We start from the raw sequence: 27,324 nt of genomic DNA on the forward strand, positions 1-27,324 counted from the left end.
GGAGAGAGAGAAAGAGAGAGAGAGGAGAGGGAGAGAGAGAGGGAGAGAGAGAGCGAGAGAGGGAGAGAGAGAGAGAGAGAGGGGAGAGGGAGAGAGAGAGAGAGAGAGAGAGAGAGGAGAGGGAGAGAGAGAGAGCGAGATAGTGAGATTAAGATTGATAGTGTACACTGCACAGTACATTATACACAATATATACGTGCAGAGAGACAGAAAAAAGTGTGTTTGAGATTGAGTGTGCACTATACAGTCAATTATACACAGAGAGACAGACAGAGAGACGAAAGAGAGAGAGAGAATAAAGAGAGAGAGAATAGTGAGAGAGATAGTCCGTAATATACATTATACACATGATTATCATATCGCTGATGTACTTTTATATGGTGCTCCTCAATGCACATTCCTAAAATTCAAATGCAATCCAAAACAATTTAGAAGTGGAAACACATGAAGACGTCATGCGGTCACCGCGGGCCAGTGGTGGGGCATACTGTCTGTGTGTGATTACCATGCAGTTACACTTACTGTACATTAGGCCATAAGCCCCACCGACGGACCGACTGAGGAGAATATGGGGCAATCTGAGCGGGGCATGTCTGGCCTGTGACAGGCTCAACTCGCCAGCGTTTCCTCCTTATCAGGAGCTAGGGGTGGCGAAACTAATTGAAAAGCTACTTAGGTTTTCTTCCTCTCATATAAATGGATTACAGTCTTTGCCTCCATGCTTTGGTCCTATGTTTACTCAATGAGATTTGACACTAGAGTGGAGGGATAGGTCCACTCCCAATTTGATCCCACACGCCCAATTCCATACTAACAATCAGCGCCTGCCTCTCTGTCTCACACCCTCCTGTGTTTATTATCTTAGCAGGCCAATAAAATGGCCCATCATACTATATATACTGTATAAACATGTTAATATATGTATACATGTGGGGATATGGTATGGGGGAGGCTGACACCCTTGGTCAGGGACTTACGAGGGTGCAGGGGAGCGAGGAAAGGGGTGCAGAGAGAACCCCGTGGATCCACTGAGTGGTGTGGCAGACTCCCCAACCTCCTGCTAGGATTTGTTGGAATGTGAGAGAGGAGGATTTTAGCACCAGGCGAGCCACGCCAGAGCCACGCAGACTTCATGCCATCTGTCTCCCCCCTCCGTCCTCCTTTTGCCAAACTCATTAGACCTTTTTTTCTCTCCTTTTCATCCCTTGTCACAAGACTAGGGGACATACTGGGATCTGCTAACGCACTAGAGGAAAGAATGGAGGGAGGAAATGGAAGAAGAAGCTCAATAAACAGATTTAGAAATCTGGGTTCATTAATATGTATTCATGATGTACTGACAGCCTGAACGACATACAGGCTCTGTATCACAGAGAAACTGAGTCTTCATACTGGGTATGTTGTATCAAAGTTTAATGACCATAAAACACTTCCACGAGTCAGTAAAGTCAGTCAGTAAAGTCTAACACTGGAATGAAGGCAACAATGTCAAAAAGGTATTCATTTTAATAACATATTCTCGTATATTTAACTTCTATTGTCCTTCAAGAGTGGCCGCATTTTTTTTATATTGCATGTCCAGTTTTTCATTGGTAGGACTGTGAGGTAGTGACACATCGTACACTATTATGTAGGAGTTAGTGAAATGGAAGTCTGTTGTGATTAGTCAGAAACATGTCAGATTAATTATCATAACTGTCAATATGGTGTCATATATGCCCCAATTACTTAATGACCTAATAAACAGTATCATAAATAACAGTATGTTGTCGATATGTTCATTTGAACCAGTAATGAAGTCAAGTGAGTAATGTTGTATATGTACTGTATGTTCAAATCAGGAAAACAGTAATCTACAAGCCTTAATTGATCAGGTCAACTTCACATCCATAAATCCCTGAAAACAAAAATGTTTCCAACATGAAGCTTTTGACAAACAGATGACACATTTAACACATCATAACCAAGTTGAGGAGGGCTAAGGATCATGATTCAGCGGGCATTATGAAATCCAAAACAGATCCCCTCATCAAATGGCTCTGTGAGCCGTGTGGTGGTCTGATGGGGTTGACCCCTGGCCCTCTCCCTGTGGGGGGCAGCTGAGGAGGGGGCGCGGGAGATCACACGAAGGCCCTGTTCTGGCTCCATGTCCAAACAGCCTGGTCTGTTCAGGAGGAGGGTGGAGGGGTGGAAGTGTACCCCCTCATCCTAAAGAGAGCACCAGGTGGCAAGGATGTGGGCAGGGGGCTTTTGATGCTGACCCCTGGTCCCTGGGATGGGATGGCTCTAGTCATTGATCCAGCCAGAGGAGGGAGGGGAGCCAGGTGCCCCTGGTGGGGATGGGGATCAGCTGCTACGGTCTGGGTATGGAGGAGAGGAGTCTGGGCCCACACTGGTCCCAGTCATGCCAGTAGTCACAGCCCCAGTGTTGACTGGCTGTGATGTTGTAGACAGGGTGCTGGTCTAACACTGAAAGCAAAAGGGAACAGATTAATATATATATATATATATAATGTATACACAGTACCAGTCAAAAGTTTGGAGACACCGACTCATTCAAGGGTTTTTCTTTATTTTTACAATTTTCTACATTGTATGCTTCCCTATTTGGTAAAAGACCAAGTCCATATTATGGCAAGAACAGCTCAGATAAACAAAGAGAAACGACAGTCCATCATTACTTTAAGACATGAAGGTCAGTCAATACGGAAAATGTCAAGAAGTTTGAAAGTTTCTTCAAGTGCAGTCTCAAAAACCATCAAGCGCTATGATGAAACTGGTTCTCATGAGGACCACCACAGGAAAGGAAGACCCAGAGTTACCTCTGCTGCAGAGGATAAATTCATTAGAGTTACCAGCCTCATAAATTGCAGCCCAAATAAAAGTAACAGACACATCTCAATATCAACTGTTCAGAGGAGACTGAGTGAATCAGGCCTTCATGGTCAAATTACTGCAAAGAAACCACTACTAAAGGACACCTGCTTGGTCCTTTGGTGGTGGGAGATTCTGTCACGGTTGTCGTTGGTTAAGGAGGACCAAAACGCAGCAGGTATGTGCAGGCTCATCTTGACGTTTATTTAACTTCCAAAATGAATACCAAAATAACAAAACAAGAAAATGAACGAACAACCAACAGTCTGGCAAGGCACAAGGCTAAACACAGAACAATCTCCCACAAAATACAAGACAAACACACCCAACTAATATAGGACTTCCAATCAAAGGCAACACCAAACAGCTGCCTTCAATTGGAAGTCCAACCACAATTAACTCAACATAGAACCACACACACTAGACTAAACATAGAAATACATGAAAACCAAACAGTGCCCAAAAACCCCGGAATACTTATTCAAACACCCTTTTAACAAACACACCACCCTGAACCACATAAAACAAATACCCTCTGCCACGTCCTGACCAAACTACAATACTAATTAACCCTTATACTGGCCAGGACGTGACAGAAAGAAATTCCACAAATTAACTTTTAACAAGGCACACCTGTTCATTGAAATGCATTCCAGGTGACTACCTCATGAAGCTGGTTGAGAGAATGCCAAGAGCGTGCAAAGCTGTCATCAAGGCAAAGGGTGGCTACTTTGAAGAATCTCAAATATAATATTTGTTTAACACTTTTTGGTTACTACATGATTCCATGTGTGTTATTTCATAGTTTTGATGTCTTCACTATTATTCTACAATGTAGAAAATAGTCAAAATAAAGAAAAACCCTTGAATGAGTAGGTGTGTCCAAACTTTTGAATGGTACTGTACATGTTCGTGTAGCCCAAACTATTCGGATGCAACAAACAGAAGTTGGCAGATCGGCTGTACCAACTTCAGACGAGTCCCAAGAAGCTTGTGGGGGTCGTAGATCAAAATGGAGAATGCCATCGTGTTCGGACGCTACAGATGGTCTGACAAACACCAGTCTAGCTCTGTCACCTTTACCGCAGATGCGAAAGTGTGACAGGCGGTTTGTTGAGAAAAATCACAAATGGTAGAGCGTAGCGCGAAATACAAAAACCTAAAAAATGCAATAATTTCAATTTTTCAAACATATGACTATTTTACAACATTTTAAAGACAAGACTCTCGTTAATCTAACCACATTGTCTGATTTCAAAAGGCTTTACAGCTAAAGCAAAACATTAGATTATGTTAGGAGAGTACACAGCCAAAAATAATCACAGCCATTTTCCAAGCAAGCATATATGTCACATAAACCGAAAACACAGCTAAATGAAGCACTAACCTTTGATGATCTTCATCAGATGACACTCCTAGGACATTATGTTATACAATACATGCATGTTTTGTTCAATCAAGTTCATATTTATATCCAAAAACAGCTTTTTACATTAGCATGTGATGTTCAGAACACAACAATTACTCATCATAAACGTTGACAAAATACATAACAATTATTTTAAGAATTATAGATACAGAACTCCTTTATGCAATCGCTATGTCAGATTTTAAAAGAGCTTTTCGGCGAAAGCACATTTTGCAATATTCTGAGTACATAGCTCAGCCATCACGGCTAGCTATTTTGTCACCCGCCAAGTTCGGGGCTCGCTAAACTCAAAATTACTATTAGAAAAATTGTATTACCTTTGCTGATCTTCGTCAGAGTGCACTCCCAGGACTGCTACTTCAACAACAAATGTTGGTTTTGTTCCAAATAATCCATAGTTATGTCCAAATACCTCTGTTTTGTTCGTGCGTTCAGGTCACTATCCAAAGGGTAACCACAAAAAAATTCAAAATGTTCCTTTACCGTACTTAGAAGCATGTCAAACGCTGTTTAAAATCAATTTTTGTGGTATTTTTCTCGTAAAATAGCGATAATATTCCAACCGGACAATAGTGTATTCATTCAAAGAGAGAAAAGAAAAAATAGCATGGTCGCGGGACCGCGCATCTCCAATCTCTTTGTCACTAGGCAGACCACTGACAAACTGTGCTAGTATACTCTGCCCAGAGACAGGAGATGCCTCAATCCGCTTTCTGAAGGCTTTAGAGAGCCAATGGACGCCTTAGAAAGTGCTTCGTAACAGCTCAGATACTGTAGTTTCGATAGAGAACAAAAAGAAGAACTACAAATTTACAGACAGGCCACTTCCTGCTTGGAAACTTCTCAGGTTTTTGCCTGCCATATGAGTTCTGTTATACTCACAGACACCATTCAAACAGTTTTATAAACTTCAGAGTGTTTTCTATCCAAATCTACTAATAATATGCATATTCTCATTTCTGGGCAAGAGTAGTAACCAGTTTAAATCGGGTACGTTTTTTTCATCCGGACGTGAAAATACTGCCCCCTATCCACAACAGGTTTTAACATGTGAACTCTAAATGTGGTTTCACATGTGACGTTTAAGCTCAACATATGAAAACAGCCATTACACGTGAAAAAGCTATTTTCACATGTGAAACTGCAGATTTCACGTTTCTTTTGTAAGGGGATGCATGGATTCTTTGACTGGAGACGTTTTTGATTGAAATGGGGTGAATGCTAAAAATTACTGAAAGTAATGCAAGGTAAAATACCGCAAAGTGACATCACCGTGAAAAAAGTAAATGTTGAATGACTGACAACCAGTGTTAGGTACACAACTAGGTTACAACAGAAAACATAGAATGAGCAGAATGCCTCACCAATGTCAGATGTGTAGTAACAAGATCAGCCAGTCAATGAATGTCACGGGTGTCGTAATGTAGAGACCAAGGCGCAGCGGGTTGCGTGCTCATAATTATATTTATTATAGCGAACACGGAAAAACAATAAACAAAGAACGACAGCTAACAGATTTGCAGGCTAAACAACAGCAGTGCAAATACAACTACCCACAATCAACCAGGTGAAAACAAGCTCCCTATATATGACTCTCAAACAGGAACAACGATGTACAGCTGTTCCTGATCGAGAGCCACACAGACCAACAAAGAAATATACAAACTAGAAAAACCTAGAATACCAAAACAAGAACATACACCAAAACCCCGGAACACGTAAATAAAACACCCCTCTACATACACATAACCCCCGAACCACATAAAACAAATACCCCCTGCCACGTCCTGACCAAACTACAATAACAAATAACCCCTATTACTGGTCAGGACATGACAATGAATTAGGAAAAATCTCTGTCAAATCTAAATGAATATGTTAAATCTTCATTTTAATTGACTGTTGTACAAAATAACGACAGGAAAAAATAGGAGTGAGAGCAAGCCAGTGAGAAATCAACGTTTCAAATGTGAGCACCATTACACATCCAAGAGATGTAAATCTGAATTGAACTTATCTGGTTAAATAAAGGATAAATAAATAATACATTCAAATAGTAGTGTTACTGGTCTCTCATTCATAATGAGCTGATGTCCTGCTGGAGTCGCTGGAAGAAGACAGTACCTCAAAATCTGCCAGCACTTCCAACACTGTGTCTGTATCTGGGCCAGGCTTGGAGGAGGGTTAGTGTTATCAGTGTCTAAACTCTGTACCTTCTATGTCTATAAGACGTTTACTACACACACACACACACACAGACATTCACGTGCACACACACACACACACACACACCCAAAAGACAGGGACTATAATCCTCCCACTTCCCTGGGGCTTGGATGTGAAAGCAGGCTGGATGGAAGAAGAAATGAAGATGTGTCTGATTCCAACAGCAGCCAATAGGAGAGCAGCGCCTTACACCCAGCGCTCTCTGATTGGTTCTCCTGGCCCTCTTCATCTCCGGGCCCATATCATTCTCTCTAATCACAAGCACACCAGCAGTCTGACCCAAAGACAACAAGACCCAGGGAGGGATGGAAGGAGGATGGAGGGATGGAAGGAGGATGGAGGGATGGAAAGAAAGTGTGTGGGAGGGAACAGCAGCCATGCACGGTGTCAGTAGTAGCCAGTGTGTTATTATTAATAAAGCATTAAAAAGTGAGCACATCAAAGCGTACAGGGGCCATGCTATCATACATGAAAGTAACATACTATAGCTTAATGTCTCCTAAGGCGCGTTATGGTGACGCTGCTTTCATTTGAAATGCATTGTGTGGCGAATGGATTTGTGAGAGTGGAGAAAGCGTGGCGTGGGTGCAGACCATAATTTAAAACCTGACCTCATAGGCTCTTCAAAGCCTTAGTGACTGAGGATATTTAGTGCTTACTGGTGTAGGAGACCCGCGCCAAGGCTGTATAAACAACAGATATGTACATGCTGGCATAGCTGGTGATGCATAGGCCTACTTACATACCACATGATCAATACTCACTACAAACAACACAACAACAACAACATTTGGGAAACCTTTTATTTATTTTGTTCCTATTATCAGATCACACAGCACATTATATTGACATTCCCTGGGAATAAAAATGTCTCAGTTGATGTTACAATTTCTCTTTTTCCGCCCCATAAACCATGAATCCTCAATCCTGCAATTGGCACTATTGCGGTAATACTCATTTTGCAAATGGAGACGGCTGGAAGTAAGACATCTTTCTCTCTCTCTCTCTCTCTCTCTCTCTCTCTCTCTCTCTCTCTTTACCACCAACGCCAGGTAATTATCCTAATCTACCTTCCTTCTCCGCTCCTGCTCTTCTCTCCTCCACCGCATCACGCTGCTTTGGACCACCTCTTGTGCCTTCATTATCAGCACTGGGAGTGTCTAATGGCTTGGCTCTCTCACAGCGCAGTCTGTCGGAGGAGAGACAGCCTGCTGAGGAAAAGAGATGGAGGGACCGGAGAAGAGGGGGGAATTGGGGGGAGGAGGAGGGAGGAGGGAGGGGGGGAGAAGGGAAGGAGATACAGCACTGAAGGTTAACATCTCAATCACTTCGGGGGCAATTCTGCCAGACTCCGTTAGCTCCAGCTTTTCAGGCGTCTCCCTGGAAACGAACGGCGGCGGGACAAGTTTGTCTGTCGCAATGTCAAAGAGGTGGCGAGCAGGAGGACACCTTGGAGGTGGACAGTGTGCGTGTGTGTGTGTGTGTGTGTCAGGATGAGTTGGCCATGGGATGGGTGTATTTAGGGCGACGGGTCGTGTTTTAAGATGGGACAGGGCGGCCGGTGCACCACAACATACAACAGACTCCCACCTTGTCTCTTGGAGACAGCAAGCCATTTAACATACAGAAGGACTGGGGGTGGCAATTCAGTTGCACATTTTTTCTAAATGACACCCTTGACGGATGGAAAAATGTTGGGGTCCCTGAACAGATTTATGCGGTACGAAAATAAAATGTGTGACATCAAGACAAAAAGACAGACATTTTCAAAGCTACTTTTGAACCCCTAAAGAGAGCAGTGACAAATGCTACCACACCCACACTCCTTCTGCACCATACCTGTTTTTCAACACTCCAAAGATGTCATATAGTCTAACTGTGATATTGTACGTTGTATATGGCACAAACACAATACACATGGACTCATTCCAAGTGTACTGTAACTGTACATTTCATGCATGGAGGAACGACAGATTGAGATGGTCTCTGCTTCCGTGTAAATATACATACCATACAGTATATATAATGAGTTAATGACTATGGAGGTCTAGCACGACATGCCTTTAGAAGGGTACTACTCCATTTAAATGCTAATGAATAGTAATGAATGTGTATTATATAAAGTTTACGGCTTGCACACATAAAACAAATGTGTTAGCCTACGCATAAACGTACCGCATGGGCGCACTCGCTCACTGAAATGACTCTAGATACAGTGTAGCACATTGCGTTGAGTTGCTAAATACTATGCAAATACATAGAGAGCTGTACACCACGAAGATGAAAGCATGATCTCAGTGTAGAGCCTGGGTACTGTTTGGTCACCCATAAACAATTGGGTCAGTGTTAGCCTAAAACGTGGCATTAGCGCAGTATTAGTCAACAGCCTGAGTCAATACACCCCACTGGGCTCCGTGTCCTCCTACAAACACAAACAATTGCTCTAGCAAGGCCTCTGCAACTAGATGGAAACATCAATTACAGTAAATTACACCAAAACAATGAGAAACACTTTAATTTGTTTAATCTCCTGAGCTGTTTTGGATGAAAGCAATGGGCACTGGAGTAAGAAAACATTACATAGCCCAAAGTTATTACCCCCCCCCATAATGTTCATACATACAGCAGGAGTGGGCTATTTATATTTTGCTCCTCAGGATGTACTACGAAAGGAGCATCAACTTCAAATAATGTGCTCAATGTGCGGCCCACTTTATGGACATAGCTGAATTCCAAATAGGAGACCCTGAAAATCCACAGCAGCTCCAATGTTTGTCTGGAGAGCTGCAAGCATCCGGAGTTTCATAGCAGAGAAAATAGCCACAGCTCCATTGAAACACAAAAAGCTTTATGCGCTTGTGTAGGGGAGGAAAACACACACATTATGTGATTAGAAAATAATTGTAAGTCACAATCCTGGGATAGAGGCCTCGACATTCTCTATAAGGTCGACTTTAAAGAGGAGGTGAAAACAATGGACCAAATACTCACTTTGTGTGTTCGCTCATTCTCTCTGCACAGAGAAACCACAAATGACTAGTCTACTAAATTCTAGCAACTCAAAACAGTAACTATGCACCAAAACAAAAAGCGAAGAACTTCAACCGAACACTGTAATGTTTCAATGAGCTGCTTTGCCATGGTTGATTATCGGGGGGGGGGGGGATTGGTTGGGGACAGACAGATGAAGATTTTGGCTGTTCCAGAAAGCTTTTTTGGGGGTGGGGGGGGGGGGGGTGGAGTAAATGAAAGACAAATGCCAGTAGTGCCCACTCAGCTATTTTCCCTGTCAAGATCAAAGGCTCCGCTGGACTGGCCTCTCCGCGGGAAACTTGAAATGGGCCCTGCCTTTGTTTGCTGTTGCTAGGAGACCTGCAGACAGCTGAAAGTGTTTGCAGTGGGGTACAAGATCAAAAACATTTCCAATATACATTTTTAAGACTGCTGTGTATTCCAGGCTTAGGCTTGTAATTTACAGGACAAAAATAAAAGACCAAGAAATAATGATGTCTCTGTGTGTTGGTCATGGACTAAATTGACGATTTGCTTGATTTTCGCTGTTGGCAAAGCAAGGTAGTTTAATAGTGACAGGGTTGCATGTTTATAACACACTTGGAAGGGTACATCACTGTTCTTTTCTGTAGTAGGCCTAAAAACAGTATGATATAAAGAGAAGTGAGAATCACACCTTATGTTATATCTTTTGATATTGTTATGGAGAATTAACATAATGGATATATTCGTTTGGTTAGTCCAATGCTCGAAACCCCCCCCCCCCCCTCCCCTCACACACACACACACCCTTGCCCACAAACAGTGGACCAATCAGGCCCACATCCAGTTTGATATTTACAGGGCTGAAGTTAACCTTAGCCACAATGCTAATTATAACATTGTTATGGTTTAATGGGCCCCATGATAGTTTGGGTGCCTACACATGTGTCACCGGGTGCTCATTAGCCATTATTAGGTTGACACTCAACTAAAGTCCAAACCTGCTGAGCCAGAAATAACAGGTGTCCCCTTGATATTTACAATACTGTCCTTGGTAGGTATGCAATGTGTCTGTTTGTTTAACGAGAGAGTAACGGTGTGTTCAGTGTGTATGTTGACCAGATCAATGATGAATAAATAGTCCAAGTAAGCCATGCCTCTTAAATCTTCAATTACATAACATCGTTTGGAGCCGCTTAACCCAACTGGCTGACTTACTTTACCTGTAGCCATGTCTGAAGGACCAAGAAATCTGCTTCCTTTCTATTCTTCCAATTAGGAAATGTATACCTTGTGCGTAATGGGTATACCTTGTGCGTAATGGGTATATCTTGTGCGTAATGGGTATATCTTGTGCGTAATGCGCAAACAAAAAACGTAAAACTATGGTGTTGTAGCAGTGGCATGTCCCATATAAACTTGTTTAACCTCTATTGGCTTTCTAACTCTTCTCAAATGTCTTTAAAAATAGGTGTTTATGGTAGCGTAGTCTACTCACCCAACCTTATAGACAATTCTATAATTCTTACAATTCTTATAGACGTAATTACAGTGGCCTCTGGTCCAAGGGCAAAACCTCCTCGTGTGGTAAATGTGTAATTAAAAAAGACGAAATGAGCTCAATTGATATATTAAGGCGGTGGGATCTACGTTATACTTAATGAAACAAGTAAAACTGCGATCGCCATGAGAGTGACCTTCATGTCTGGAACGATTGAGATTAGAATCGTGCTGCGTCTGCCTGTTGTTTTCACCAACTCGAGCCAACTGGCACGGCATTGGCGTCCTCTCCCGGCTCCCAGTCTGCCGTGGTGACAATGACAACCAGATACCGCATGGCGTGCAAAGATGACAGAAATAGTTGCACGCCAAAGGATTGTTGGAAATTCCAGACAAACATCACGCTACCAGTCGTGAAACTCGTTATGTAGCTACTTAGCGTGGAAAAATGCCTTATAGGGTGGAATAGTCATCCCTGACCTGGGCTATACGTCCATTCACGTTTGTAAAACATCTGCAGCATCGTAACTACACTCAAGTAGTCTACATTTAAACAAGTGTTTGCTGTGTAAGTAAATGTAGCCTATTTATTATTATTTTTTGTTCTAATGACATTTTATATGAATTAAGCTACTCTAGTATTAGCTTAGGGTGGTGTATTCAGAGGTGTATTCTGTCTAACCATAATGCCACATGCGCATCCGGTGCGTGCTCTCTGACTAAGCCCGATTTATGGACACTGTCGCTCGATTTGGTGATCCAATAATAACGCAGCTGGTAAAATTTTACCAGACTACAGTACAGAGCGCAGCAGACCAGATTCTACCTCCACTTCGTTTACGTCGCATCCCGCTCACTTTATCTCCCAGCCCTTTTTCCTCAACGGAGAGAGAGACGTCAGGACTCTCCAGTCGCTGCACAGAGGGACCCACCCCTGTGTGACATCACTCAGAGAACGTACTGTACCGGAGCTGTTTTCAAAGCGTGCATCAGCAGTCTGAATGTCCTGCCAAAAATACATGAACATCAGCAGAGTAAAACGAAAAAGTAGGCTAACGTGCTAAACAGATTTGGGATTTGCACTCTCAGGAAATAGAATGTATTCAATTTGTTGATGAGGACAGCACAATTTCTGTTTTTATGTGTTTGGTTGCATGTAAAAAAAAAGAAATCGATATAAACTCTGAAACAAGGATATTAATCCTATTTATCCACAAATTGTTTTGCTTGTCTAACGTCATAATTTCCCTGTCTAAAAGGATTCATATGTTGGATTAAACACCATTAGCCCAGTTTTACGCAATAAGGGGACAAAAAAATGCTGTACAGCAGGGGTCTTCAACCTTTTCTTGCCCAGGCAATCCGGCGACCCGGAGCACAAGACGTCTTGGCCTATTCTAAAGGCACCCTACTAAAATGAGAACAAGCCTGATCATGCAAAAATGGCGATCCAGTATTAATAGGCAATTGCTACTTAATAAAAATATGAAATATACATAAGTAACTTAAAAGGCTAAGGTTTAGTTATTGTGCTAGACCATAAGCTATATGATCAATTCAAACCTGATAATGTATTATAGGCCTAAAAGCACACAGGTGGGACTAGTAGTGGCCCTTTGGCAAATGCATAGATAGAATGACGCAAATAATACAAATGCTGCACTGTAAGAGTTTTTAATAAGCAAAATAATGACCATGAGACAATTATTCTGAAAACGAACCGCAACAGGCTGTCTTTTTCGTTAGTCACAATATTAGGCTAAACAGAAAAGTAGGCCTAAACTGTTGAAAGTTTCATCAAGTCAGTAAGAGTTATCCTTCCTCTCGCCCCTGGCGAATAACAGTTCACCTCTCTTGTCAGAACGGCTGTTGCTTGAACCCCGGTCCCCCGTGGTGACAATAAAATGCCTCGGTTACTAGGCCTTGCATAAAAGGCAAACAGTTTATAACGTTGTGAAGCAAAGGTATAGCCTGTGAAGGAGAAAGATTTAGTAACGGTGAGAGGATGGAATTCCTAGCGCGGGGTCAGGGGGCCAAAGTTACCTTTTACAAGCCCCGGAGGGTGTATATGGAGACCATCGACGTAGAACCAACAGTTACAACTCATTATAATACCAAAGACTTGTCATTGTCATCAATCAATAGGCCTATCAATCATCAATTCCACTTGACAATTGTTTTCTATTACATACTAGTTTATTGGGTTAACCAACTTTAGGCTAAACAAATGGGGTTTCATATATATCATGCCTATGTGTTGGTCTAGCCATACGCCTATACAGCCTTTCATCTTTCTGTCTGTCATATCTGTCTGTAATTTTAGAGCAGCTGCTATTCAAATTGCCAAACAATAAAGTCAAATTCGTGAAGGCCTAGACTATTGGATGCTGTGCATAACTGTTCTGGCGAACTGAGGAACAGAAAAGCCGTTGAGTTACGATGAACACAAAATAAACAAAATAGGCCGAATATGATTTTAAGACTCCAAAAATCGATTATATAAAAATGGGAAAGTTATCAGTGCATAATCATCAAGGAGATAAAAAATATGTTTAAGAGTAGCCTAAGAGTGTTGATCTTTTCACAGTCTTTCAAATAAGTGTTATTGAGGAGGATTTGGTGTGAGATTCCCTTTTCATTATAACGGTATTATAAAGCGTAGACTTGGAGACAGAAGGGCGAGGCTTACGTCACAGTCCAAGAGTCACCCGCCGTGTGTTCGGCGTCTCCAAGTAAAGACTTATCTGCAAAAAAAGTTTGGACTGACAATGTGGGTGGACAGGGCGTGAAACTACTATCATCATCAGTTTTGAATGAAAGAAAGAAAACATATCTTCAACAAAAAGGGAGGCTCATTCCAATTCAGCTGCGTTGTTAGGACAACGAGAACCATCCCTCAGATGATTAGTTCCACTTCAAAAGAATTTACTTTCCGCGGTGAACGTCCCCCCTTTTGTGTCCTTACACAGGGGTTCCACAAACCAAAAGAATAATTGTATGTTTAGTCAGTCTGTTTATTTTTTCCTCTGTTCGAACGACATTTGTATTAAATAAATATAATACTTATCACAATGCCCCAGAAGTCCATAAACATGTCCAACTCCAGACTAAAATGCTTGAACGCTCAGACGTCATCATAATCTCCGCCAAAGAATAAAGACACATGACCTAAATAATACAAAAGGTGTAGGATGGCAGCATAATTTAAATGGTACCCTACCCCACGCCGTTTGGAGTCGATTTCAAAAGTTGTAAAGAAATCCAAAACTGCCCCGTCATACAAAACAAAAAATGTGGATAAGTGAAAAATAAAATGCGAAATAATGAAGAACGTTTTTTTCCACGTTAATAAGAACTGGGAACTCAGAACTCCACTTCGGACTTCAGTGTTTTCAAGACAACTGGGAACTCGGGAAAAAAACGAGCTCTGACTGGGAAAAAAATCGTTTTGAACGGTCATATCGACTTGGAATGTTGGAGATTTCCCCAGTTCCCAGATGATTTGAACGCAGCATATGCCCCATCTTGTTTGACATGGCAAAATACAATAATCAAACCTGTAAATAAACAAAAAATGTAGTTAATAGTTTAATGAAACAGTGGATGGCAACAACACAATATGAACAACTGACCACAGCCAATATGGGCTTAAAAAGTTAGTCCCTCTTTGTTAAATGTTCTGAATATCCCTATTCAAGAGTTACACATACTGTTACACATGCTTGTGTGACCAATTTTTCCACATATTGCATTCTGTCAAAGTAAAGAGAATACACACAACTGAGCTCAAATAGAGCAATAGTAATGGCGTCTTTTTGTAGGCACTAACGGAAGCTAACTCCACCATGTTTAGTTGCAGTGGTGGAAAAGTACCATATTGTCATACTTGAGTAAAAGTAAAGATACCTTAATAGAAAATGACTCAAGTAAAAGTGAGTCACCCAGTAAAATACTACTTGAGTAAAAGTACAAAAGTATTTGGTTTTTAAATATAAGCCTATTTAATATTATCAAAAGTAAATGTAATTGCTAAAATATACTTATCAAAAGTAAAAGTATAAATCATTCCTTATATTAAGCAAACCAGAAGGCACGATTTTCTTGTTTTTTATTTATGGATAGCCAGGGGCACATTCCAACCAGTGGTGTGAGGTACTTAAGTAAAACATACTTTAAAGTAAGCCGTTTTTGGGGGATATCTGTACTTTACTATTTATATTTTGGACAACTTTTACTTTTACTTCACTACATTCCTAAAGAAAATAATGAACCTTTTACTCTATACATTTTCCCTGACACCCAAAAGTACTCGTTACATTCTAAATGCTTAGCAGGACAGGAAGACGGTCCAATTCACGCACTTATCAAGAGAACATCCCTGGTCATCCCTACTACCTCTGATCTGGCGGACTTACTAAACACGAATGCTTCGTTTGAAAAAAAATTGGAGAGTGCCCCTGGCTACAGGTAAACATAAAATAAATACAAATTGTGCTATCTGGTTATCTATAAGGAATTTGAAATTATTTACACTTTTACTTTCACTTTGATACTTTAGTATATTTGAGAAATTACATTTAATTTTGATATCTAAGTATATTTAAAACCAAATACCTTTAGACTTTTACTCAAGTAGTATTTTACTGGGTGACTTTCAATTTTACTTGAGTAATTTTCTATGAAGGAATCTTGACAGTTGGGTACTTTTTCCACCACTGACTCCAAAACTCAGACAATTTACAAACTAAGCATTTGCGTTTGGTGTGTCTGCCAGATCAAATGCATTAGGGATAACCAGGAAAGGATGTTCTCTTGATAAGTGCATGAATTGGACCATTTTCATGTCCTGCTAAACATTCAAAATGTAATGAGTTCTTTTGGGTGTCAGGGAAAATGTATGGAGTAAAAAGTACATTCATTATCTTTAGGAATGTAGTGAAGTAAAAGTACAAGTTGAAAAAAAACATTGAAATAGTAAAGTAAAGTACAGATACCTCAAAAAACTACTTAAGTAGTACTTTAAAGTATTTTTACTTAAGTACTTTACTACTGTTTAGTTGGCCAAAGCCTATGGGGAAATTAATGGGGTATTTGGAGGGTTTTTGGATAAACGCTGAATATAAGGTCTGTGGTAAACACAGGCTTATGAGATATTATACGTTTTGTTCTATGAGATAATCTTCATCAGCTAACATCCCTTTTTGTGAATTGTGAAGCATTTATGTAATCAAAACAAGTAAAAAGCTAACGATGTGCTGCTAACATGTAAAAAATAAAACTACACCTCATGTCCAATGCATTTGACATCTAGCTAACAGGCTTAGCCAACCTTATCAGGTGGACCTAGCCCAATATGTACTCTTAAGGAGCCTACCATTACTCATTAAGGTCCAAGGACCATGTATGCTCTTTCGGAGGTATACTGGCTCTGGCAGCCAAAACAGCCAAATACTCCATCTAGACATGAATCGATTCTCAATTGCGATATGGTTCTAGAAACATAAAGCCCTTTGCCTTAATATCACATCAAAATTATTTCACAAATGCAAAATATACACTTACTGTATACTGTTTTAACCGGCTTTATCACAGTTGTAGTTGGCAGTATTTTTCAGTAACAACAAGTTTCTGACGGCCTTCTTCCATGACACACTGACACACTGGTGTTCAGCACTTGCTAGATTAGCTAATCAGCACTGGTGGTCCCTCTGTCTTCCGTCTGTCTTCTGTAAACACCCGCTGTAACATGGAGATATGGCAGTGTGGGAACCCTAACCCTATAAAGGTGTGTATCAATGTAACCTTTAGTTTTTTGACAATTATTTCTCGCTGATCTGAAAGATAATGTCCTTTACTTCCAAAACCGTACCGCAAGAGACTCGTGTTAATGTTCAGACCAAGTGTTGGGGCTCTTAAAACTCCCCCGTACAGAAGACGCCTTCGTCCAATGACTCTTCCGTGTAATGTAACGGAACTGAGAGTCGTGATCAAGGGCTAAGGCTGACCCAAAGTCTGGATAACATCATTTGAGAACTGATAAAACAAGCACCTTACCGCTGAAGAGACATGGTTTCAGCCTGGACCAAAACAATATACCATCCTTGCGTTTTAGTTCGAGCAGGGTAAGCAAAAATCGAACTAAGCTAACTAGCTTTTTGGCGGACTAGTGTAGCACAGACTAGTTTGAGTGTTCGGCGTAGTGACATGAAACATTTTGCGACTAATGTAGTTCTATTTCTCTGACAGTTTAGCGATTCGTTAGCAACTGACTTATTTGGGGCACAAATGATTCATAATTCATAAAGGTCATACTAACTGATTGATATTATCTCACTGAACGAAACGTATAAGATCTCCTAACCTTATCTTCTGGGTATATCCCAAAACCCCATTCTTTTCCCCATTCATTTCCCCAATAGGAATGGCCAAGAACCAGAGGTAGAAAATTCCAGCTCATGTATGTTTTTTAGGACTACAAGCTGGTGAGCTCTATTGACTTTGACTCTGTCTCTCTGTAGAATTGCTTTTCAACCTTTTTAAATGTTTTTATTTAACTAGGCAAGTCAGTTAAGAACAAATTCTTATTTACAATGACGGCCTAAGAACAGTGGGTTAACTGCCTTGTTCAGGGGCAGAATGACAGATTTTTACCTTGTCAGCTTGGGGATTCAATCTAGCTTTCGGTTACTGGTCTAACGTTCTAACCACTAGGCTACCTGCCGCCCCTTATAGCACCTTATAGCATTCAGCATAAGTATCAATCCCATCCATAAACTCTGGGTAACATTGAAAGCATATTACAACTACAATAGCATATGTCAATGTAAGAAGCATAGCCTATTACTTTATAGCATCTCACCAACACCCCTGCGTCTTTGATAAAGGCCTATATTACTAGGAAAATCTATTCAGCGAATCCTGTCTTGGTTTTGGCCCAGGAGTCTCCATCCATCCTCTCTCTTCATGATCTGTGATAACTCCCTGGCACAGGACACACCAGGAGCAGTCCTTTAATGTTGGCAACTGTCAAAGCTTTGATTTCTGATTGATGAGTAAGGGCTGTGCAACAACAGAGCTATCCAACCAACCATCCAGTCCCCCTCCACAACCTGGTACTTTCTGTACCTAAATGGGTTAGAGCCTTTGCCAATTCACCCAGCTTTCTGGAAACAGGACAAGGGGGTAGGTAGTAAGATATAAATCATTCATGTGGTCATCTGTAGCCTTGGATGATATGTCTGGGGTGCTAGCTAGCTAGTATGTTTGATGAATGGGGAACAGTGGAGCCTCTTCAGAGGAGGAAGGGGTGGACCATCCTTTTCAGTGAATTTCATAAAAAGAAAAATAGTGAAACATTTAAAAAGTTATCAATTTTAGATAAAACTATATTAAATATAGTCACGTTACCAAATAATTGATTAAACACACTGTTTTGCTATGAAGGTCAGCAGTAGCCTCAACAGCACTCTGTAGTAGAGGTCGACCGATTAATCGGAATAGCCGATTAATTAGGGCCGATTTCAAGTTTTCATAACAATATGTAATCGGTATTTTTGGCCACCGATTTGCCGATTTTTTTTAAATTATTTTTTTACACCTTTATTTAACTTGGCAAGTCAGATTAAGAACACATTCTTATTTTCAATGACGGCCTAGGAACGGGGGTTAACTGCCTTGTTCAGGGGCAGAACAACAGATTTTTACCTTGTCACCTCGGGGATTCATTTTTGCAACCTTCCGGTTACTAGTCCAACACTCTATCTACCTGCCTTACATTGCACTCCACGAGGAGCCTGCATGGCAGGCTGACTACCTGTTACACGAGGGCGTCAAGAAGCCAAGGTAAGTTGCTAGCTAGCATTAAACTTATCTTATAAAAAACTATCAATTTTAACATAATCACTAGTTAACTACACATGGTTGATGATATTACTAGTTTATCTAGCGTGTCCTGCGTTGCATATAATTGATGCGGTGCCTGTTAATTTCTCATTGAATCACAGCCTACTTCGACAAACGGGTGATGATTTAACAAGCGCATTTGCAAAAAAAGCACTGTCGTTGCACCAATGTACCTAACCATAAACATCAATGCCTTTCTTTAAAATCAATACACAAGTATATATTTTTAAACCTGCATATTTAGTTAATATTGCCTGCTAACATGAATTTGTGTCACTTCTCTTGCGTTCCGTGCAAGCAGTCAGGGTATATACAGCAGTTTGGGCCACCTGGCTCATTGCGAATTGTGTGAAGTCCATTTATTCCTAACAAAGGCCGTAATTAATTTGCCAGAATTGTACATAATTATGACATAACATTGAAGGTTGTGCAATTTAACAGGAATATTTAGACTTAGGGATGCCACCCGTTAGATAAAATACGGAACGGTTCCGTATTTCACTGAAATAATAAACGTTTCGTTTTCGAAATGATCGTTTCCGGATTCGACCATATTAATGACCAAAGGCTCATATTTCTGTGTGTTATTATGTTATAATTAAGTCTATGATTTGATATTTGATAGAGCAGTCTGACTGAGCGATGGTAGGCAGCAGCAGGCTCGTAAGCATTCATTCAAACAGTACCTTTGTGCGTTTGCCAGCAGCTCTTCGCAATTCTTCAAGCATTGCGCTGTTTATGACTTCAACCCCCGAGATTAGGCTGGTGTAACCGATGTGAAATGGCTAGCTAGTTAGCGGGTGCGCACTATTAGCGTTTCAAACGTCACTCATTCAGAGACTTGGGAGTGGTTGTTCCCCTTGCTCTACATGGGTAACGCTGCTTCGAGGGTGGCTGTTGTCGATGTGTTCCTGGTTTGAGCCCAGGTAGGAGCGAGGAGAGGGACGGAGGCTATACTGTTACACTGGCAATACTAAAGTGCCTATAAGAACATCCAATAGTCAAAGGTATATGAAATACAAGTCGTATAGAGAGAAATAGTCCTATAATTCCTATAATAACTACAATCTAAAACTTCTTACCTGGGAATATTGAAGACTCATGTTAAAAGGAACCACCAGCCTTTCATATATTCTCATGTTCTGAGCAAAGAACTTAAACGTTAGCTTTTTTACATGGCACATATTGCACTTTTACTTTCTTCTCCAACACTTTGTTTTTGCATTATTTAAACCAAATTGAACATGTTTCATTATTTATTTGAGGCTAAATTGATAGTATTTATGTATTATATTAAGTTAAAATAAGTGTTCATTCAGTATTGTTGTAATTGTCATTATTACAAAAAAAAAAAAAAAATAATCGGCTGATTAATCGGTATCGGGTTTTTTGGCCCTCCAATTATCGGTATCAGCGTTGAAAAATCATAATCGGTCGACCTCTACTCTGTAGGGTAGCACCACGGTGTAAACGGACAGTTAGTTTCCATCCTCCTCTGGGTACATTGACTTCAATACAAAACCTAGGAGGCTCATGGTTCTCACCCCCTTCCATAGACATACACAGTAATTATGACAACTTCCGGAGGCCTTTCTATCAGTGCTTTTGCAGCATGAACTGACATGTTGCCCACCCAATCAAAGGATCCTATAATTAATTTAGTACTGAAACCATAAGGTACAGCTAGCTAGCACTGCAGTGCATAAAATTTGGTAAGTAGTTGACTCGAAGAGAGGGAAAGACAATAGTTGAACAGTTTTGAACAGTTTTGAACAAATACATTTCTTAAAAAATGAAGGAGAAGCAAGAGAGAGAGAGAGAGACCGAGAAATAGCTATATTTCCTTGTATTTCACTTATTTCCTTATTTTTCACTTACTTAGCAAGCAAATGCAGCTTGCTAGTTTAGCATACTCAAACACCCGGCTCAAACAGAGAGGGATGCTATGTTAGCTAGCTGGCTATGGCTATCCAACACTGGAACTCTTCCAAGTCAAGGTAAGCATTTGGTTTAATTTATTTATTGTCGGGGGGCCTGCCGGTGTAACTGCTGACCTGCTTGCTGATTGTACACTGTACTGCATGATTGTAGCGGGTTTACTAACGCGTTACTTCTATTAGCTATGTTGACTATGACGTTAGCTAATATGTTGACAGCTATGTGGGCTGTGTGTAGAGGTTAGCGGTTATGATATGAAGGTTTGGCGTGGAACTTTTTTTTTTGCCTGGTCACAGACAGGTCATGTGTTGTGAACTGAAGTCCACAAGAGAAGGGAAAAAATGAGAGGAGGTGAGCGTGTACATGCGAGAAGGAATTATACAACGAGCATTGGCTGCTATGAAAGTGAAAAACTTTTCTTCAACGGAAGCAAACGGAACAAAACGGAAATAAACGTACCTGAATTTGTCCAATAGAAACTCTCATTTGCAACTGATGGACTAATGACTACACCCTAGATAAGCTAGGAGCAAGCAAAAGCGTACAAGGTGGTATTGTGTACCACATTGTAAACTTGCATTCATAGGCTAGGTTGTAGCAACTTCATGATGGGCATAGGGGAAATTGGAGTATCATGTAGCCTAAACCTATCATTGAGCTGGGTAAATGGAATATGAATGTGTCATCCGATATGCTGTAACAGAAATAAGGCAATTCTCATTAAAAAAAGAATTGTCCTCCCTCATCTTAAACAGCACCGACCGCCACTGATGGGGAGTCTGTTGATCCAACACCACGGTAAGACATTGCATCCCGTCTACACTGTACTATCGCTCCACGAATAGGATTTCTCCCCAAAAATGAAAACATTTTATGGTTCAAATCAATACCAATTTAAATGAACAACAACTTATATTTGCTTTATAGGGCATTCATTAAGTATTCAAAGATGATTCGCAGAGAAGCAAAGTCATTAGAAAGGGTGAGATTAAAAGCATCAGGTGCTTTGCCATATAGGCAAAAGGGTATGTTTTGTTTCAAGTGGGACGATCACACAGATGAAAAACTGAAATAATGTGCAAATGAGCAGCCTTTCAGTAAAAAGATGGGGGGGAGGGGGGGGGGGGTAATCCAAAATGACTGATCCATATATCCCATATCACTGATGTGGCATTGAATATAGTCAGAATGAATACATACATTTTCCGTTGAAAGCTTAGGGTAAAATAAAACCTTTTGACATCAAGATGAAATATTATTGGTTTTGGAACATACGGAAACCATGCTGGTATTGGCTATTGGCTTCTATGCAGTATTACAGTGTAATAACAAAGCGGCCTCTTCAGTTTCAGACACTATATATGGGAGAGTGAACCTATCATGACTCTCTACATTTAGTTGAAGTCTGTCCTACCTGTGGTGAGGTCACACACAGCTGACCCTCTCTTCAGCTCCAGTCTTCTATGAAACCAGCATAACCTCTCTATGGAGCTATAGACATAGAGACACATACTATGTCTATGCCAGGAACTTGGAGAAAAAATATTTAAGATCAAAAGACAGTGACACCCTCAGAAATAAATACAATTATGTTTGAACTTAATGCACAAAGAAATCAAAGCATAGCTATAACATACAATTTCCCCCATTCCCATTAAAGAAGGAAGAGTTGACTTGAAAAAAGGACACATTCTTGACTCAAGTGCAACTAATTGCTTCTTTCATCTATCCAATTAAAGGCAGAATTCTAATCCAAGTAGTTTATTTCTTGTTTTGATAACTCATCACGTGCCATAGCCTTGTAATCAGCACAAAAATGTGAGCATTGCATATTAATTATTTCACTGAGGGATGCTTTATGCTATTTACCCTGATGATTTAGATCTTCCTCCCACTGTACTGAATAGGATTCCTCTTGGGCTGCTCCGAGGACTTTGAGGGTCATAACACTTAATAGGCTTTTCGCAAAAATACCCTCGGCTACACACATATAACACAATGTAAACTTGCAAACCTGTCACGTTTCGACCGATACCTCAGCAGGTAGTGCACAACACTTGCCTGACAGTTGCACCCCTCTAAGCAGGGCAGTGTAAACAGAATTGTCTTGTTGAGCCAACACTCTTAAACGTGATTAATGCCTGATGTCCACCACATGCATATGCTTTTTATTTTGCTGGATGTCTTGCCTGTATTTTCTGTACTTGACGCACATGTTCTTCGCTTTTCAACTAGCTAAAAGCTAGCTAGTTGGAGTCTGTGTGTGTACTTCCGTTTGTACCACCGCACAGTAAAGCAACGCAGGAGTTGAAAGTATTGAACGCATGCGGTACACAGAACGCAGAACGCAGCCTAGTGCGGCACCCCCAACGTAGGATTGTGGGCTGCTCCATTGACAATGAATGACTTCCGCCGGAACGCAAAGAGTTTGATGCATCTGGTGGACATGAGGCATTATGCTTGATCCAGCAATACGGTACGGAGGCTCTGTACGTGGCTCTGGCTCTGTGATGCTGCGGAGAGAAGTCCTGGAAAGAGATATGGGAGGTATTGGGGATAGATGTGGTAAAGAGGTCAAAGGAACGCAAACTGTGGGGGATAGAAGGATGCTGGATTGGTGCACATTCAACGAAGTGGATAGTTGTCAAGTCCATCATGATTGATGTTTTGTAACAGGCCCACAATGTGGTTACTAAAGTCAGGTGTGGATTTATTTGGCTGTTTTCACGGCATAACATTTAGAAGTTGTCCCTTTTCAGGTTTAGAAGAAGTGACTGCTAAATGCTAACTCTCGCTTGTATAAGCTGGCAGCATAGTTAGCATATAAAAATCGGTGGTTGTAGTCAAAGTCGTTTTTTAACTGTAATGCAGTTAATCGATGACGACGACATGAACATGTATTCAGGTTGACACCCATACAAACATTATACTCCAATTTTTATTTGACATAGTGTGATATACACATATACACAATAGCCTATATGTACACTAGGCTAATTTTGCTGGGGGGGCAATGAGGAGATTCGGGATCTTTCTCTGACACGTTTTCATGGCATTTACATTGTTTTGGTCGAGTCCATCTATGGATGGGGAAGCTTACCACAATAAGTGGAGGCAGTTGCGGAACAAGCTCTTAAAGCTGTGGAAATGCAGTGGAAATACAGGTGGGAAAACGGTTCTGCCTTTTGACCTCATGCTATCTTGGCTGAGCTCCTACGTCAAGCACCAGGAAAATGACTCCAACATCTCAGAAGAGGTAAGATTTGTCTTTTTGTTTAGCCAGTTGCTGGTAATTAGCTGGCTGGCTATAGACATTAGCCCTGAATCACTACGAGTGGTGCAATTTCAGTTGTGTAGATCAATTTATTGGATGCGTATGACCAGTGGATGGCAAGAAATTACCAAGAAAAAAGAAAAAAACATAACAAATTATTTATTTAGTCTCTCTGTGTTTCATAAATGTCCTTCAATTCGCAAGAGGCTGAACGTATCTCACCAGAGAAAGCATCCGAGTGAACAAAACAGCGCCCCCCTCTGTCTCAGAATGTGTAGCCCGTCTATCTGATGCTGTCTGGTCAAAAAGAGTATGACACTGTTGGCGCCCGTAAGCATTTAATGCAAGTGAAGTCAACGAGCATTTGGCTAGTATGAAATAATAGCCAATCAGCGTTGAGCTAAACTGAGTGAGCTCAGCTGTGAATGGTCCTGGCGCACAAAAAAAAAAGTGTCAAGTGAAGCAAGTTTGGATTTGGTTTCACACCAATAACATTACAACTGAAGCCAAATGTCAACGACAGAAAAAAAGATGTAATTGTTGCATCTCGTTTCGTTGTTGTCCTCTGGTGGCTAGCTAGCTAGCTAAAATCGGTCCTTTCCTAAATTAGCCATGGATGGAGATAGGGATTTGGAATTGTGGTTTAACTTAATTCTCTGTACTGGCCAATGACAATAACGCAGATTCTGATCCAACCATAAATTCATACATTGCGCACCTGGCCTGACAGGATGGAAGTTCAATGTGTAGCTAGATGTAGTAGGCTAGCGTTAACTAGCTGGCCTGGTGCATCGTTGCCCATGAAAGGAAGCATTTTAGCCAGGTAGCCTAGGACAACAAAAAACAAAAGTGTGTAGTATGTGACAGAGTCATAGACCGTTTACGCAACATAAAAGAGGAGGATGGCATTGGAGTTTCTCTACAAGTAAATCAAATCCAATTAAAAAGTAGGGTGAGTCAACATGTTTTTTCTACTTGCACGCACACACACACACACACACACACACACACACACACACACACACACACACACACACACACACACACACACACACACACACGCACACATAAATAAGTAACATGGACAGCCACATATTTATCTTACGTTGATTGGACTAAATATTTGTTGGTATCTTTTAGTTGTCACTGTATTAGACTAAGCATAGGTGATTAGATGATGTTGAAATGTTGAAGTTGAAATGGTGCTGGAATAGTGGAGGCAGCTCCTGTTTTCTTTGCGCCTTGAGGTAATTCTCAGTGGTTCAGTGTCATGAAACATTAACTCGCTTGACCATGCTTTAGGTCATAAAACTGTTTGTTTACATGCAATATGTTTTGTGGACTTGCTCTCCGGTTTTGTGATGAAACAAAGGTGTGGTTGAATTTATTCTGCCCACTGTGTCTTCTTATTGTCTCGGCCTTAGGCCTGTATAACCTCAGCAAAAAAAGAAACGTCCCCTTTTCAGGACCCTGTCTTTCAAAGATAATTCGTAAAAATCCAAATAACTTCACAGATCTTCATTGTAAAGGGTTTAAACACTGTTTCCCATGCTTGTTCAATGAACCATAAACAATTAATGAACATGCACCTGTGGAATGGTCGTTAAGACACTAACAGCTTACAGATGGTAGGCAATTAAGGTCACAGTTATGAAAATTTAGGACACTAAAGAGGCCTTTCTACTACCTCTGAAAAACACCAAAAGAAAGATGCCCAGGGTCCCTGCTCATCTGCGTGAATGTGCCTTAGGCATGCTGCAAGGAGGCATGAGGACTGCAGATGTGGCCATGGTAATAAATTGCAATGTCCGTACTGTGAGACGCCTAAGACAGCGCTACAGGGAGAAAGGACGGACAGCTGAACGTCCTCACAGTGGCAGACCACGTGTAACAACACCTGCACAGGAGCGGTACATCCGAACATCACACCTGCGGGACAGGTACAGGATGGCAACAACAACTGCCCGAGTTACACCAGGAACGCACAATCGCTCCATCAGTGCTAAGACTGTCCGCAATAGGCTGAGAGAGGCTGGACTGAGGGCTTGTAGGCCTGTTGTAAGGCAGGTCCTCACCAAACATCACCGGCAACAACATTGCCTACGGGCACAAACCCACCGTCGCTGGACCAGACAGGACTGGCAAAAAGTGCTCTTCACTGACGAGTCGTGGTTTCGTCTCACCAGGAGTGATGGTCGGATTCGCGTTTATCGTCGAAGGAATGAGTGTTACACCGAGGCCTGTACTTTGGAGCGGGATTGATTTGGAGGTGCAGGGTCCGTCATGGTCTGGGGCGGTGTGTCACAGCATCATCGGTTTGAGCTTGTTGTCATTGCAGGCAATCTCAGCGCTGTGCGTTACAGGGAAGACGTCCTCCTACCTCATGTGGTACCCTTCCTGCAGGCTCATCCTCACATGACCCTCCAGCATGACAATGCCACCAGCCATACTGCTCGTTCTGTGCTTGATTTCCTGCAAGACAGGAATGTCAGTGTTCTGCCATGGCCAGCGAAGAGCCCGGATCACAATCCCATTGAGCACGTCTGGGACCTGTTGAAACGGAGGGTGAGGGCTAGGACTTGGGCCATTCCCCCAGAAATGTCCGGGAACTTGCAGGTGCCTTGGTGGAAGAGTGGGGTAACATCTCACAGCAAGAACTGGCAAATCTGGTGCAGTCCATGAGGAGGAGATGCACTGCAGTACTTAATGCAGCTGATGGCCACACCAGACACTGACTGTTACTTTTGATTTTGACCCCCACTTTGTTCAGGGACACATTATTCCACTTCTGTTTGTTACATGTCTGTGGAACTTGTTCAGTTTATGTCTCAGTTGTTGAATCTTGTTATGTTCATACGAATATTTACATATATTAAGTTTGCTGAAGATAAACGCAGTTGACAGTGAGAGGACGTTTCTTTTTTTTGCTGAGTTTGTGACGTTGTCAAGGCATATGAACTAACAGGTTACAGAGCAAACACCACAATTATCACAACACATATTACATATGGCTTTTTTTCCCTGGCTTGGCTTCCTCTGTGATTTTACCCACGCACCACTACTGCATATGACACTCTCCACTCTACTCTGTTACCCGAAGCGCAAGAAGTATGAATGCTCTAACTTCTATGAAGGCCGTATCGCCATAAATGCTGTACGGCCACTGCAAACCCAGGACTGACCATGA

The 27,324-nt window shown here is 41.3% G+C and overlaps 1 protein-coding gene across 3 annotated transcripts in view; it reads right to left on the reverse strand.

Moving 5' to 3' along the window:
- Positions 1-1,389: 1,389 nt before the first annotated feature.
- LOC115172874 (zinc finger protein ZIC 4) overlaps positions 1,390-27,324 on the reverse strand; it is a 150,515-nt gene continuing 124,580 nt past the window's right edge. Inside the window, exons 2-3 of one of the 3 annotated variants that reach the window (XM_029730725.1) lie at positions 7,600-7,737; positions 1,390-2,469 (exon numbers count right to left, since the gene is read on the reverse strand). In XM_029730725.1, the coding sequence (XP_029586585.1) occupies positions 2,354-2,469; positions 7,600-7,737 (254 nt within the window). In that variant the 3' untranslated portion in view covers positions 1,390-2,353. Of the gene's footprint in view, positions 2,470-7,599; positions 7,741-27,324 lie in introns of all 3 variants that reach the window. The other 2 variants (XM_029730716.1, XM_029730733.1) reach the window with 2 other exon arrangements.

This window comes from Salmo trutta, chromosome 3 (genome assembly GCF_901001165.1).
Source record: "Salmo trutta chromosome 3, fSalTru1.1, whole genome shotgun sequence".
NCBI classification, from domain to species: domain Eukaryota; kingdom Metazoa; phylum Chordata; class Actinopteri; order Salmoniformes; family Salmonidae; genus Salmo; species Salmo trutta.